The sequence below is a fragment of the Jaculus jaculus genome, chromosome 11, assembly GCF_020740685.1.
Source record: "Jaculus jaculus isolate mJacJac1 chromosome 11, mJacJac1.mat.Y.cur, whole genome shotgun sequence".
Lineage (NCBI taxonomy): Eukaryota > Metazoa > Chordata > Mammalia > Rodentia > Dipodidae > Jaculus > Jaculus jaculus.
The window spans coordinates 74,764,821-74,777,552 of NC_059112.1; the positions used below are offsets into that span (position 1 = coordinate 74,764,821).

A 12,732-nucleotide genomic window follows, 5' to 3' on the forward strand; every position below is an offset into this window, starting at 1 on the left:
ATTCAATTTTGTGGAGTAGAGGTTTTGGAAGTATGCCTTTATGATTCTTCCAATTTCATTGACCTGTGTTTTGACTTGTTCGTTTTCATTTCTGATTTTGTTAATTTGAGAATTCATTTTTAATTTTTTTTTTTTTGCTTGATCAAATTGGCCAGGGGTTTATCAATCTTGTTTATTTTTACAAAGAACAAGTTCGTAATTTTAGCAATTAAAAAAAATGTTTTCTTAGTTTCCAAGTCATTAATTTCTGCTCTGATCTTGACTATTTCTTTCCATCTGGAGCTCTTCAGATTGAATCCTTCTTGTTTTTCCAGGGCCTTTAGCTGGACAGCCAGTTTATTAATTTGGGATCTCTTTCTTTCTAATGAAGACATTTAGTACTAAGAATTTACCCTATAGGACTGCCTTTATTGTGTTACACAAGTTTTTCTAGGTTGTGCTTTCATTATCATTAAATTGTAGGAATTTTACAATTTCTTCCATGACCCTTTCATTGTTTAAAAGTGTGTTGTTTATTCTGCAGGAGTTAGTGGAGTTCTTTATGTGTCTCTTGTTGTTAATTTCTAGCTTAAAAACTTTGTAACCTGATATGATGCAGGAAGTTACTTCAGTTTTCCTGAATGTATGGAGACATGCTTTATGGTCTAATATATGGTCTATTTGGGGGAAAGTTCCATGGGCTGTTGAGAATAGTGTGTATTCTGTGGAGTTGGTATGGAAAGTTCTGTCTAGGAGATCTATGATGTTGTTAAGCTCTGTTATTCCCCTGTTGATTTTCTGCTTGCATGATCTGTCTATTGATAATAGCAGAGAATTGAAGTCTCAAACTATGATGGTGTTGGTGTTTACTTTTGTTTTGTTGTCAAGTAGGTTTTGTTTTATAAACAGTGGTGTACCTTCATTTGGTACATATATATTTATGTTCTCATGTTGGATCATTCCCTTGATGAGTAAAAAGTGGCCTTCTTTATTCTTCTTGATTACTTTTGCTTTGAAGTCTATTTTATCAGACACTATTATAGTAAGTCCTGCTTTTTTTTTTTTATTCCAATCCTTTCACCCACAAGGATGTGTCTATCTTTGATGATGAGCTGGGTTTCTTAAAGACAACAGACAGAAGGATCCTTGTTTTGATCCACCCTGATAACTTGTGTCTTTTGATGGGTGAGTTAAGACCATTAGTATTTAAGGTTATTATGGTGAGGCTCAAATTAATCCCTGCCATGATGAGGTGTTTTATGGGGTTTTGTATTTTGTACTGTTTTGAGCCTGCTCTATTTTTGGTTATTGTGATCTTCTAATTGGCTCTTGAGATTGATTGTTTGACTTTTCTGTGTGTAGTATTCTCTGTAGATTTGCCGTTATGTTCATATAGTCATAGACCTTTTTTCTTGGAAAGTTTTCCTCTAAATACCTATTTTGATGGATAATTTTTCTGGGTAGAGTACCTTGTGTTAAAGCCATAGTTTTTTTAGACTTTGAAGTGTTCCATTCTAGGCCCTTCTGCCTTTCATGGTTTCCATTGAGAAATCTGATGTTATTCTGATGAAATTGTCTTGGTGTATAGTGAGTGAATTATTTCTCTCTTGCTGTTTTTAGCACTCTCTCTTTGTTTTCATTGTTAAGAGCTTCAACTATGATGTGCCTTGGAGAATTTCTTGTTTGGTCCTGTCTGCTTGGTTTACTGTGGCCTTCTTTTATCTGGATGGACCTTTCTTTTGATAGATTCAGAAAATTTTCTTTAATAATTTTGTTGATTATGTTCTCTATGCCTCTTGCATGGATTTCCTCTTCTTCTTGTATACCCATGATCTTGATGTTTTAGAGTATCTAGGTGGTCTTAGGGTATCCCTCAATTCCCTTGTATTCTGTTTACTTGATTTTTGGAATTTAGCAAAGGTTTTGGTCTCCGAATCAATTTCTTCTGTCTTGTCTTCCAGAACAGAGATCTGTCTTCCACACAAGTAACTCTGTTACTGAGGGGTTCTAGAGAGGTTTTTCTAAGCTGTATTTGATTTTCGTTTTCTGTTGTGTTCTTTCACATCATGTCCATCTCTTTTATGATGTAAAATTTCAATTTGAGTTCTGATATTCTTGGTTCTTCCTGGAATTAATTCCTACATTGGATTATGCCTTTATTAAGCTTAATCAATCAGTTATTGAGATCCTTTATTTGTTGACTCACCTTCAATTCATTTGTATCTCTTGGAGGGTTCTAACATTTTCTTTAATCAAATTAAGCCTATTGTCAAAAGTTGAATGCTCTAAGAGATGATTTGTTCAATTTTATTGATATGATTATTGGTTTTTTGATGGTTTACTTCTACTTCAGCAATTAATTTGATCGGGGTCTCATTGGTTGTTGTGCTTTATTTTGGGGGTTGAATTTCCATTGATTTCTCTGTGATTTTATTCTGGGCTTCCATTGTAGAACTAGGCATCCTGGGTGGAGATTTCTAAGTTTTCTGACTTCCATTGTCCTTTTTGCACTGTGATCTACCCATTTTAGGGAGACTTTATTGTAATGAGAAGGAAGCAATTTTTTTTCCTTGTAGGATCTTCAGAGGGTGTTCTGTTTAAATGTGAACCACATTGGAGTACTGGTGCCTGATGGGGATATAACCACAGATGCACAGATTGTAGAGATTGCAGGTACATCAGATGTACCCGGGGAACCGGGAGCTCTGGCCTACTCACTTCACTTGCATGTATTCTTCAGCACATGGAGATCCCAGCTTGAGGAGCCAGGAGTCAGGAATGTGGACAGTCAGGGGCAAGAGGCCTGCTCCTACATTTTGGCCCATGCATTCTCAGACTTAGGGGAATAGGGATGAGGGTACCCAGTGGCCCATCAGGATACCAGAGCAAAAGGCCTACTTCTACAACAAGCTTGAAGGGTTCAAGAAACCCCAAGCTGGCCCAGGGTGGTGGGGGGATCTACAGGGACCAGGGAACAGGAAATAACTTGAGAACAGAGAGCTGTAGCTTACTTATTCCATGCTCTGCATACACTCTGGCACAGGGTATCTGGGAATAAAATACATGTTTTCCAAGTAGCTAAGGAATCAAAAAATGTTATCATTTGATTCCTGACAACATACTAGTTCTTTGCTTACACAATGAATGGTAATTCTTCTTCCATAAACATACCTTTAGAGAAAATCATCTGAGCTTCAGACTAAGGGGAGGAATGAGAACTCTTGCTGGATTAAAAGCATCACAGTGAGGTCCATGATCACTGGGAATGTGCTGTATGTGTGGAGCTCAAACTAATTGGATGGAATAAGGCTAATCTTTGCACAGACTAAGTCTTGGGACATGGAAGTCTATAAGCCTTGGGTGGAGCTTCTTGAAGATGGGAAATTCATAGCTTCTCCAAAGATTTCTAGTCTGATACAAACTTGTGATCTGTCTCATGCTCAGCTTTGACTACTAAGTCTGAATAAAAGCTACAAGTATAGTCATTGGGGAGGCTTTCAAATTCATTTCTCTGACCCTCCATTAAATCATATTTTTACCTGGTATGTGTTTATTTCATATTTATCCAAACATTAATGGATGATGTGCACATATGTTAGTAGATGGAGGCTAAAGCAAAGAAAGATCATGGGGCCCTGACTTCATATTTCAGGCCATTTTTAAATTATTTTATTTATTTCAGAGAGATGAGTGCAGGAATAGAGAGGGAATGTGTGCACCAGAGTCTTTAGCCACTGCAAACAAACTCCAGATGCATGCACCATCTTGTGCATCTGGCTTATGTGGGTCTTGGGGAATTCAACCTGGGTCCTTTGGTTTTGCATGCACATGCCTTAACTGCAAAGCCATCTCGCCAACCCAATTCAGGCCATTTTTATGAATAGTTTTCTTAATAATTTTTTAAATGATATAGGATGAAGTTGCAGTTGATGAAAAAAAGCCAGGCATGTGCTTCATTCTAAAGAGCATCTGATTCATATGAATATGGCATAAACCCTGTCCTCAAACATAAGTAAGTATTGGCCTTATTTCTCTCTTGTTCCTTTGTGCTTCCAGTGTGACCCTGCCTGATGTTAGTTGTATCGATTTTGTCCAGATTAAAATATCTCTTCCCTGTAGAGAGAAGGCTCAGGAAACTCAGAAAGTTACAAGATTTATAAGGCCCATGCTTTAATGCTGGAGGAGATTAAAGTTTTGGTTGGAGTTGCTGTTTTTGGAGTCATCAACCATGCTGGGGTTACCTTTTGAGTGATTATGTCTTATTTTGAGAGTTACTTGGGACAGTTTCCTTCAGTGAACTAAGAAACCCAGAGATACCACCGTCTTTAAGGGGCTGTGACTGTGACCCCATATGAAGTCTACCTTGATGTTTATTAGGGATAGAAAAAGAACAGAGATCAAGGGAATACATGATGTGAGGCTACTCTCTAAAGCCAAGGAATGAACTGATTAGACAGATCAAATAATTCTGGCAGGACATCCATTGCTCCATCAGGTCACTGCTGACAGGATTATCTATATGTTCTTCCTACAAAGCCTATCATACATCTCCCACATGAGAAAATAGCTTGCTGGTTTCTTCCAGCTCCTGCGCTATGTGCAACACCAGCCTCCTGCCTCTTGGTTATTTAAGAGCCTCTCAGTGTAATTGTGAGTCACCCATGCTCATGTAAACAACACTAATAAACTCTGTGGTTCAGTAAGGTAGATATTAGCTTAGTGAATATTTTCTTTGCTCTATTTACAGTGCTCCATTTAGGGTGCAAAGACATTTCATGCCTTTCTAGGATAAGTCACACAGCATTAATCTGGGACAACTGCTTATGTTCAACAAAAAATTATCATGGTTTGGCTCTTAGAATCCAGTCAAATACATGGTGATATTTGGCAAGTGATATGTTTTGTTCTTTGCAACAAAATGTGACCATTTAAAATACATTTTTATGTCTCAAGGATACAAGTCATGGCTAAAAGAATTATGAGCATGCAGTTTCACTAGCTCTTGAGCAGTCATTTATCAAAAATAACTTCATTCTTTTATGTGCCACAAGCACTCTCTGTGGATTCCCTTGATAGCTGCTGGTTTATGAAGAACTATCTTTTCGTCTATTCTTTCAATCACTGAAAATTCATTGAATTTATTTATTATTATTTTCATTATCTGCCGCCTGTATTTTTATCTGGTTCTTATGTTCTAAGTTACTTTATTCTAATATTGTAATTAGAAAAGAATTATATCATATCACAGATAACTGTGTGATTTGAAATCACATTTATTTAAGCACTGCCAAGGAAAACAATTCTAGGCCATAATTTGACGAGTTTCACAGCCTGAATGCCTAAATTAAAATAGACAATAGTATTTCTTTTTTCACATGCATTTGAAATGAAAGGCATTTTGAGGTAATAAGGTCATAAGGATAGCATTCTCTTGCTGGTATTATTGCTGTTTAAAGAAAACATATGAAGTAACTTGCTTCTTTTCCCACAAGGATACAAGCAGAAGCCAAAGTAAACTCATTCTGTCTTCAAGCATATCAACTATAAGTCCCTCAATCAAATAGTGTTCCAAGTCTCAAGAATTGTGAAAAGCAATGATTCTTGTTTATGTCACCAGGTTCTGATATGTTATTATAAGAACCCATATTGATTTTCCTTTAGGAAAATGAAGAAAAGGAGATTATCTTACTAATAATTTTATTTTCTGTTTTTTTTTCTAATGAAAAATACATAGTACAAAAAATTAAAGCTTAAGACATGTTACATAACAAGCCAACAAAATAGTAAAGAAAATATTGTATATAATTTACAACTACACAAAATTTAATTTAAATTAAAAACCACCCATGGTAACTTTATCTTGGCTACATGTATACAAGTTGTCAGGTTTAGCTGTGTGTTATTTACCTATAAATGCATTTAAACAATTAGATCCAGGATGTAGCAATACAAGAAAACCATTGCTTGCCATGTACATTATGCAATAATCTTTAGATAAGCACTATGAAAAATCTGCTTCATAGAATTTAAGAACTCAGAGAGCAGAGAAAGCCAAGTGCATGAGTCATAAATTCAAAGCCAATTCTGCTTTAAGGACTTCCTACTGACAGTAATCTTCATGACCAGCTGATTTCTATTGGTTCATCTAAAGTAACAGCATTTTTTGTCAGGTCAAGAGATAATATCTATAAAACAAGGAAAATTGCAATTAGTTGGTTAAGCATATCTACATTTTTAGTATTATGTTTATAAAAACTATGTAATTTATATATACTATATATATATTTTATATAACATTTATATATATATATATTTATATAAATATATACTCTATTTAGCATGATAATGTCTTCTCTTTATTTTGATAAATTAAAAATATTAGTGTATGCACCACTTTATCTGGCTTTATATGGGTACTGGGAAATCAATACTATGCCATCAGGCTTTGCAAGTAAGCACCTTTAACTGCTGAGCCATATCTCCTGCCCTATCTTTTTTTTAAGTATGTGTCTCATGTATCCTAGATTAGCCCAGGACTCACTATGTAGTCAAGGATGATCATGAACTTCTGACACTCCAGCCTCAACTTCCACAATATTGGGATTATAAGAGTGTGCTGCCACAACTGTTTTAAGCAGGGCTTCATCCAGGATAGGCAAGCACTCTATCAACTGAGTTATATCCTCAGCTCTTCCATCACGTTTTAATGATATGGTAATTAATTTAGACTTTTCTATTATCACTTACTATTCATTACTCCTAAAGGGCACTCTGTGCTTTATATCAGAAAGTTTAGATTCAATCATCAAATATACAAGATAAAAATATAGAAGGTATACAAAAAATATTTAAATATACAAAGTATACAAGTATACAATAGAAAAAGAATATCAGTATTCTTTATTTACTATTGTGCAACATGTACTCTCATAAGGGATTTATAAAATTTATTCTTTCCTAAGGCATTGAAAGCTTTGGTCAAGTTGCCACACTTCATAACAAAGAAGTTTAGATTGTGAAATTTAAATAATTGTCTAATATCCATTAAATTAACCACTTTGAAAATTATTCATAGGATAGCAAAAGCTAATCTACTTATTTGAGCAACATATGCAAACAAGAACTTTAAATAGCTATAAAGAAATCAAATAAAGGCAGATGCATGTGGTGGCATATGTATCTGGAGTTCGTTTGCAGTGCTCGAGGCCCTGGTGTGCCACTCCAGATCTGCCTCATTTGTCTCTCTGTCACACTCTCACTCAAATAAATAAATAAAATAAAAATTAAAAAATAAGATATCAAATAGGCAGAGTTGTCTCTGGGAATGTGTTTTTAAACTTTTATTGATAGTTCAACTACATTCTTTTTTGCATAAAATTCCTATATCAGTACACAAAGCCTGAGAAGAAATATCTCTTCAATTAAATAACCAAGAAGGTCTGGAAGATGGCAAGTGTTCATATATGTGATTTACTTAAATATGTGTACAAAGTATTGTTCATAACTGCTATTTAATTTTTTCTATGTCATTGAGTTAATGTAAGTTAATAAAATATGTAAAATCCATTGTGAACAGGTTTAGAAATAGTGGATTAAAATTATTTCAAAATGAAATGTTGTTTATGCCACTTATTTACTCAAGATGAACATGAAATAAAACATTAAAATTGACTTTGATCATTTTTTATAAAGGTTGTGAGCTTTATTTACTATTGTATTAGTAAGTAAATAAAGAAACAAAGTATTGTAGTAGAAAGTAAATAAAATATATAGGTCATATCATTTTTTAATATCTGCTATGGGAAATTCAATAAAATTCATTGGAAATTGTGATTAACACCTATCGAGTCTTTAATCTTGAGAAACAATCTTCCTTCTTAGGGACTCATTTTTCTGGTATTTCATTTCAGAATACTGGACTAAAATAGTGATATTTTTATTTAGAATTTTACAAACAAGCATGAGGAAAATGGTTTTGAGGAATTAAGACATAAATTTTTAACTTACTAAAAAGTGCTTTAAATATATGAAACTGAACTGTCCCCATGTTGATATATATTCTTTAAATTGAAAATATTTTGATTTCAAAGAGGCAACAAAGACAAAATTTTAAGTTAAAGGGAAAATACAGCTTGGTTAAAAATAAAAAATAAAAAAATAAGGGATAGAGAGATGGCTTAACACTTAAGGCACATGCAAAGCCTAAGGACCTAGGTTAGATTTCCCAGCACCCATGTAAACCAGATGCACAAAGTGGCACATGTATCTAGAGTTTGTTTGGAGTGGCTGGAGGCCCTGGCTCATCTTCTCTCTCTCTCTGTCTCTCAAAAATAAAATAAAAATATAAAAATGCTCTTAAAAATAAAAACAGCATTGGCCAGTCACAGTAGCACATTCCTTTAATACCAGCATTTGGGAGGAAGCAGAGGTACGAGGATTGACAGAAGTTTGAGGACACCCTGAGACTAGTGAATTCCAGGTAAGCCTAGGCTACAGTGAAAACCTCCTTTAACTCCCTTGAAAAACAAACAACAAAAAAGAGTTAAAGGAGAGAAGGAAGTGCTTTTTAACTCATACTTTTCCCCAAATCCACTAGAATCTAAGTCTGGCCAAGATGTTTTCTGTTTAACATTTAAATCAGGCAACTTGTTACTTTGTAAATGACATTTATCTAAAATGGTTGATTTGGGAGCTAATTCTTTTCATAGATGTTTAAATATAAAAAGGTATTTTCTCTTGCATACTTTAAGGCAGATATGGCCTTAAATTTAGATGAAACAAAATAGCTATATTCTTCAATCTACATCGTTTAAAAGCCATTTCTATGCAACATACATTCTCAGGCATTAGGATGGCAAGGAGTTCAAAGATGGCTTATAGCCATCTCTATTATACTGGAAAGAAAATTAAATGCTAATGTTAAATGTGAAAAATGGAGAGAGCTGCTATTGGCAACAATATTGTTCTGATACAACCATCCTCTCTATGTCTTGCTTAAGGATTCACTTTGCCGTATGGCAACAATCAAGGGAACTAATGGCTATATCCATTAATTTTAAAATAATTTTCAGAGGTCTTTTATATAAGGTAGATGGAATATTCAAATGCAAACTGAAAAAAAATATGTTTGATGCATGTGCCATATGTGGCTAACAGAAACTTGCAAGTTTAATATAAATTGATATTATTTATTACTATTATTTGTATTATATATGAACAATTATAAGATAGGTATCATTAGAGTGATTTACATGTCAGCTTTCTGAGTATAATAAAAATAAATGTAATAAGTGCCATGGTTTACTCATTCTACAGGTTATAGGTCCATGTAAATGTTTTGAATAGACACATTTGAAGAAAATATTTCTTACGTCACTTACCGTTTTGTCTAAATTTTCCTGAAATATAGGTTGTTGGATATTTCCATTATATGTCAAATTAACTGCAGTTACATCATATTTTCCTTTTCCCCATATTTCGATGTATCCAAGTCTCATTTCATTTGGGTTTCTGTAACCATTTTTCAATATAGTGCTTGTCAAAGTCATCTATGAAAACAAAGAAAAAAAGTCTTCATTTTCAAATTCAATCAAACCTTTAGAATATACAACTGTCAACAAAATATTATACAGCAAAGTATTTACTTAAATATTTTAAATGAAAATTTAAATAATGAACATAAAACAAAATTTTAAACATTCTTCAGCATAAGTGTTTATATGAAATGAAATACCTGGTTTAAATTAAATTGCACCAATGTATATTGACCACTTTCATAGGTATCTGTAGAAAGAGAAAGAAAATGATATGATTTTATATTTAAGGAATAAAAATAAATATTGTAATACTACCTTTTTCATCCTTGGGCAAAAGGGTATTAAATTCTACTGATGCATTTGCATTTAAAGTCAAACATAAGTGTAAAGTGTATTTATATATATCATTCTTGTCTAATAATTATAAAGCTAACACTAAGATTCTTATTTGTCAATTTCTAAGTACAATAATACAAGTACTTTAAGATACATGGCTTATCTCTTAATACATAAGGAGGAGAAAAGTCTGTCCCAAAACAGTTAAATGAAAGATGAAAAATGAAAACAAGGTACCTTTCAAGTTCAAGCCTAATTTTCCATGACTACTACGATTTTACTCAGATGAGATAAAAAAGAAAGCATTTATAAGCTGAGGAAAGGGAAGTAATGTAGAAAAAGCAATGCCACTCAGTTTCCTAGTCTATTCACATACAAGCATCACTTTCATTAATGTGCTGAAAATTAACTCATTGCTTACTTTGGCTATATAAAAACTGTTACTTGCCCTAAACTTTTTGGTTTACATACTGATTGATGCATGTCAAATTTAACTTACCTAGTGTGGTCCAAAAGCATTGACATACTTTAAGTAATTTAGTCTCAACTATTTAACAGGAATTTGGCATAATTTTTGGTTTTCAGACACTTTTCATGGCAGTCATTTTTAGGACTAGAGCATAAGAATTGGCTGGGGGCATACTTTCCAATGAAAGCTTTCTGGCTTCTCCCCAGACTAACACACTCAAGTGTATCCTATAATATGAACTCTTCACCAGCTATCCCATGTGTTCAGATGCTACTGCTGAAAAATGCACAAAGCTAGAAGTTGATATGTTCAGTGGGGTGTTGAGGAACCCTCTCATGGAAGAGAGAAAGGATTAAGTTTCAAGTGTCATCTCATATTAAGAAAAAAACCAAATGCTAAAAAGGAAGGCGAGGGCTGGAGAGATGGCTTAGCAGTTAAGCACTTGCTTGTGAAGCCTAAGGACCCCGGTTCGAGGCTCGATTCCCCAGGACCCAAGTTAACCAGATGCACAAGGGGCCGCAGGCGTCTGGAGTTTGTTTGCAGTGGCTGGAAGCCCTGGCGCACCCACCCACCTCCCTTTCTCTCTCTCTCTCTCTCTCTCTCTCTCTCTCTCTCTCTCTCACACACACACACACACACACACACACAATCACTCTTTCTCTCTCTGTCCCTCTCAAATAAATAAACAACAACAACAAAAAATTTAAAAAGGAAGGCAATCCAGCCTGAGACTACATCATGAATACTAGGTCAGCCTGGGTTAGAGTGAAACACTACCTACAAAAAGAAAAGAAAAGAAAAGAAAAGAAAAGAAAAGAGAAGAGAAGAGAAGAGAAGAGAAGAGAAGAGAAGAGAAGAGAAGAGAAGAGAAGAGAAGAGAAGAGAAGAGAAAAGAAAAGAAAAAAGAAAAGAAAGAAAAGAAAAGAAAAGAAAAGAAAAGAAAAGAAAAGAAAAGAAAAGAAAAGAAAAGGCAATGAGACAAAACAATGGCAACCCAGCAGCAGTTGACTGAACTTACTGAAGTTTGCTTTCCAGTCTTTGCTAGTATCAGAAGTATGCCTTGTATATCAACTTGTGCCTGTGGAGTGTGGCCTGTTCAGCTAGTTGATCTTATATGGGCCAGTGTCTTTTATGAAAACATGGAAGCAATGCTAGCTTCTGCTATATGTACACTATGCACACAAATGACTTAGCTATTCATTTAATACAGTGATCAAGTATAGGACAGACTAGGAAGACATCTTTAATTATTTGTGAGTTTATTTGCTTAAGCTGATTCAATGAGTTATGAAGTCTTTGAGCTTTAAATAATGTTTGGCTTTGCAATCAACAATCACAGTAAGTGGTGAGAAAACAACATGAATGAACATGATCTCATAAAGGGGATCCTCACCTATGGTCTCTCCATCATCCCAAAACAGAGTTCCTTGAGCCATCTGATTGTCATCTGCAGCAACAATGAGCATCATGTAATTGTTTCGACTATAAGAAAGAAAAAAAAAATAGAAATTTTAAAGCTATAAGAATAACATATAATTTATATAAACTTTTAGACTACCAGATGTGATATGTTATCCATACAAATATTTACAAGAACACTAATAAAACAGTAATCAATAAAACAAACATCTAAACCAAGAAGCTGCAAAAGCTTCCTTTAGTAAAATGAGTAAAGGCTGATATAAAACACAATAGTCATCATAGTTAATATAAATATCATGGATGCCAACTGGATTTAGGAGGTCATCTACTCTAATCAGAAAAATGTCCATTGATGCTATTGAAAACTGCAGTAAGTTTATTGGTACACTTGTTCCAGGTCCTCTACTGTGTAAGCATTACCCTATAAGTTTCTTTGCTTTCTCTTTCTCCCCCTCCTGCTTTCTCTCCTCCCCCCCACCACAGGGAATGTCTCACTCTAGCCTACACTGACCTGAACTCACTCTGTAGTCTCAGGGTAGCCTCAAACTCCAAGCACTCCTCCTCACAGAATTCTCCTAAAATACCCTGACTTTTAGAGTACATATCTCTTCAGTAACTTAATTTTTTATAATATAGGATATGTTAACATACATTGACGTGGATGTTGCACAATACAGAATGGGACCATGATTCTTGGAGATTAGACACATTGTTAAGAGAAAGGGGGGATTGCCAAATAGGTGACATCAAGTTGTTTTGTATTTGTTGTTGTTGTTTTAAGAAAACGTCCTGAGTGGAAACTCTGTTTAACCTTACACCTTCATGTAGAATATGGCTATTGTATTGCAAGACAGGTATGGTTTTTCTGTGGGTAAAGGTTCATAGTAATTTAAAGAAAGAAGTTGTGTTCTTGTCCACGAACATCTCATTTTCACTGAGTATAGTTAAGTAAAGAAAGATGACACAAAAGAGACATAGAAAGGCAGAGAT

The 12,732-nt window shown here is 34.4% G+C and overlaps 1 protein-coding gene across 1 annotated transcript in view; it reads right to left on the reverse strand.

The window, feature by feature from the left end:
- Positions 1 to 6,036: 6,036 nt before the first annotated feature.
- The window catches only part of Si (sucrase-isomaltase), a 112,015-nt gene continuing 105,319 nt past the window's right edge, over positions 6,037 to 12,732 (reverse strand). Inside the window, exons 44-47 of the mRNA XM_045161822.1 lie at positions 11,714 to 11,802; positions 9,713 to 9,762; positions 9,360 to 9,527; positions 6,037 to 6,164 (exon numbers count right to left, since the gene is read on the reverse strand). Of these exons, the coding sequence (XP_045017757.1) occupies positions 6,096 to 6,164; positions 9,360 to 9,527; positions 9,713 to 9,762; positions 11,714 to 11,802 (376 nt within the window). The 3' untranslated portion in view covers positions 6,037 to 6,095. The remainder of the gene's footprint in view (positions 6,165 to 9,359; positions 9,528 to 9,712; positions 9,763 to 11,713; positions 11,803 to 12,732) is intronic.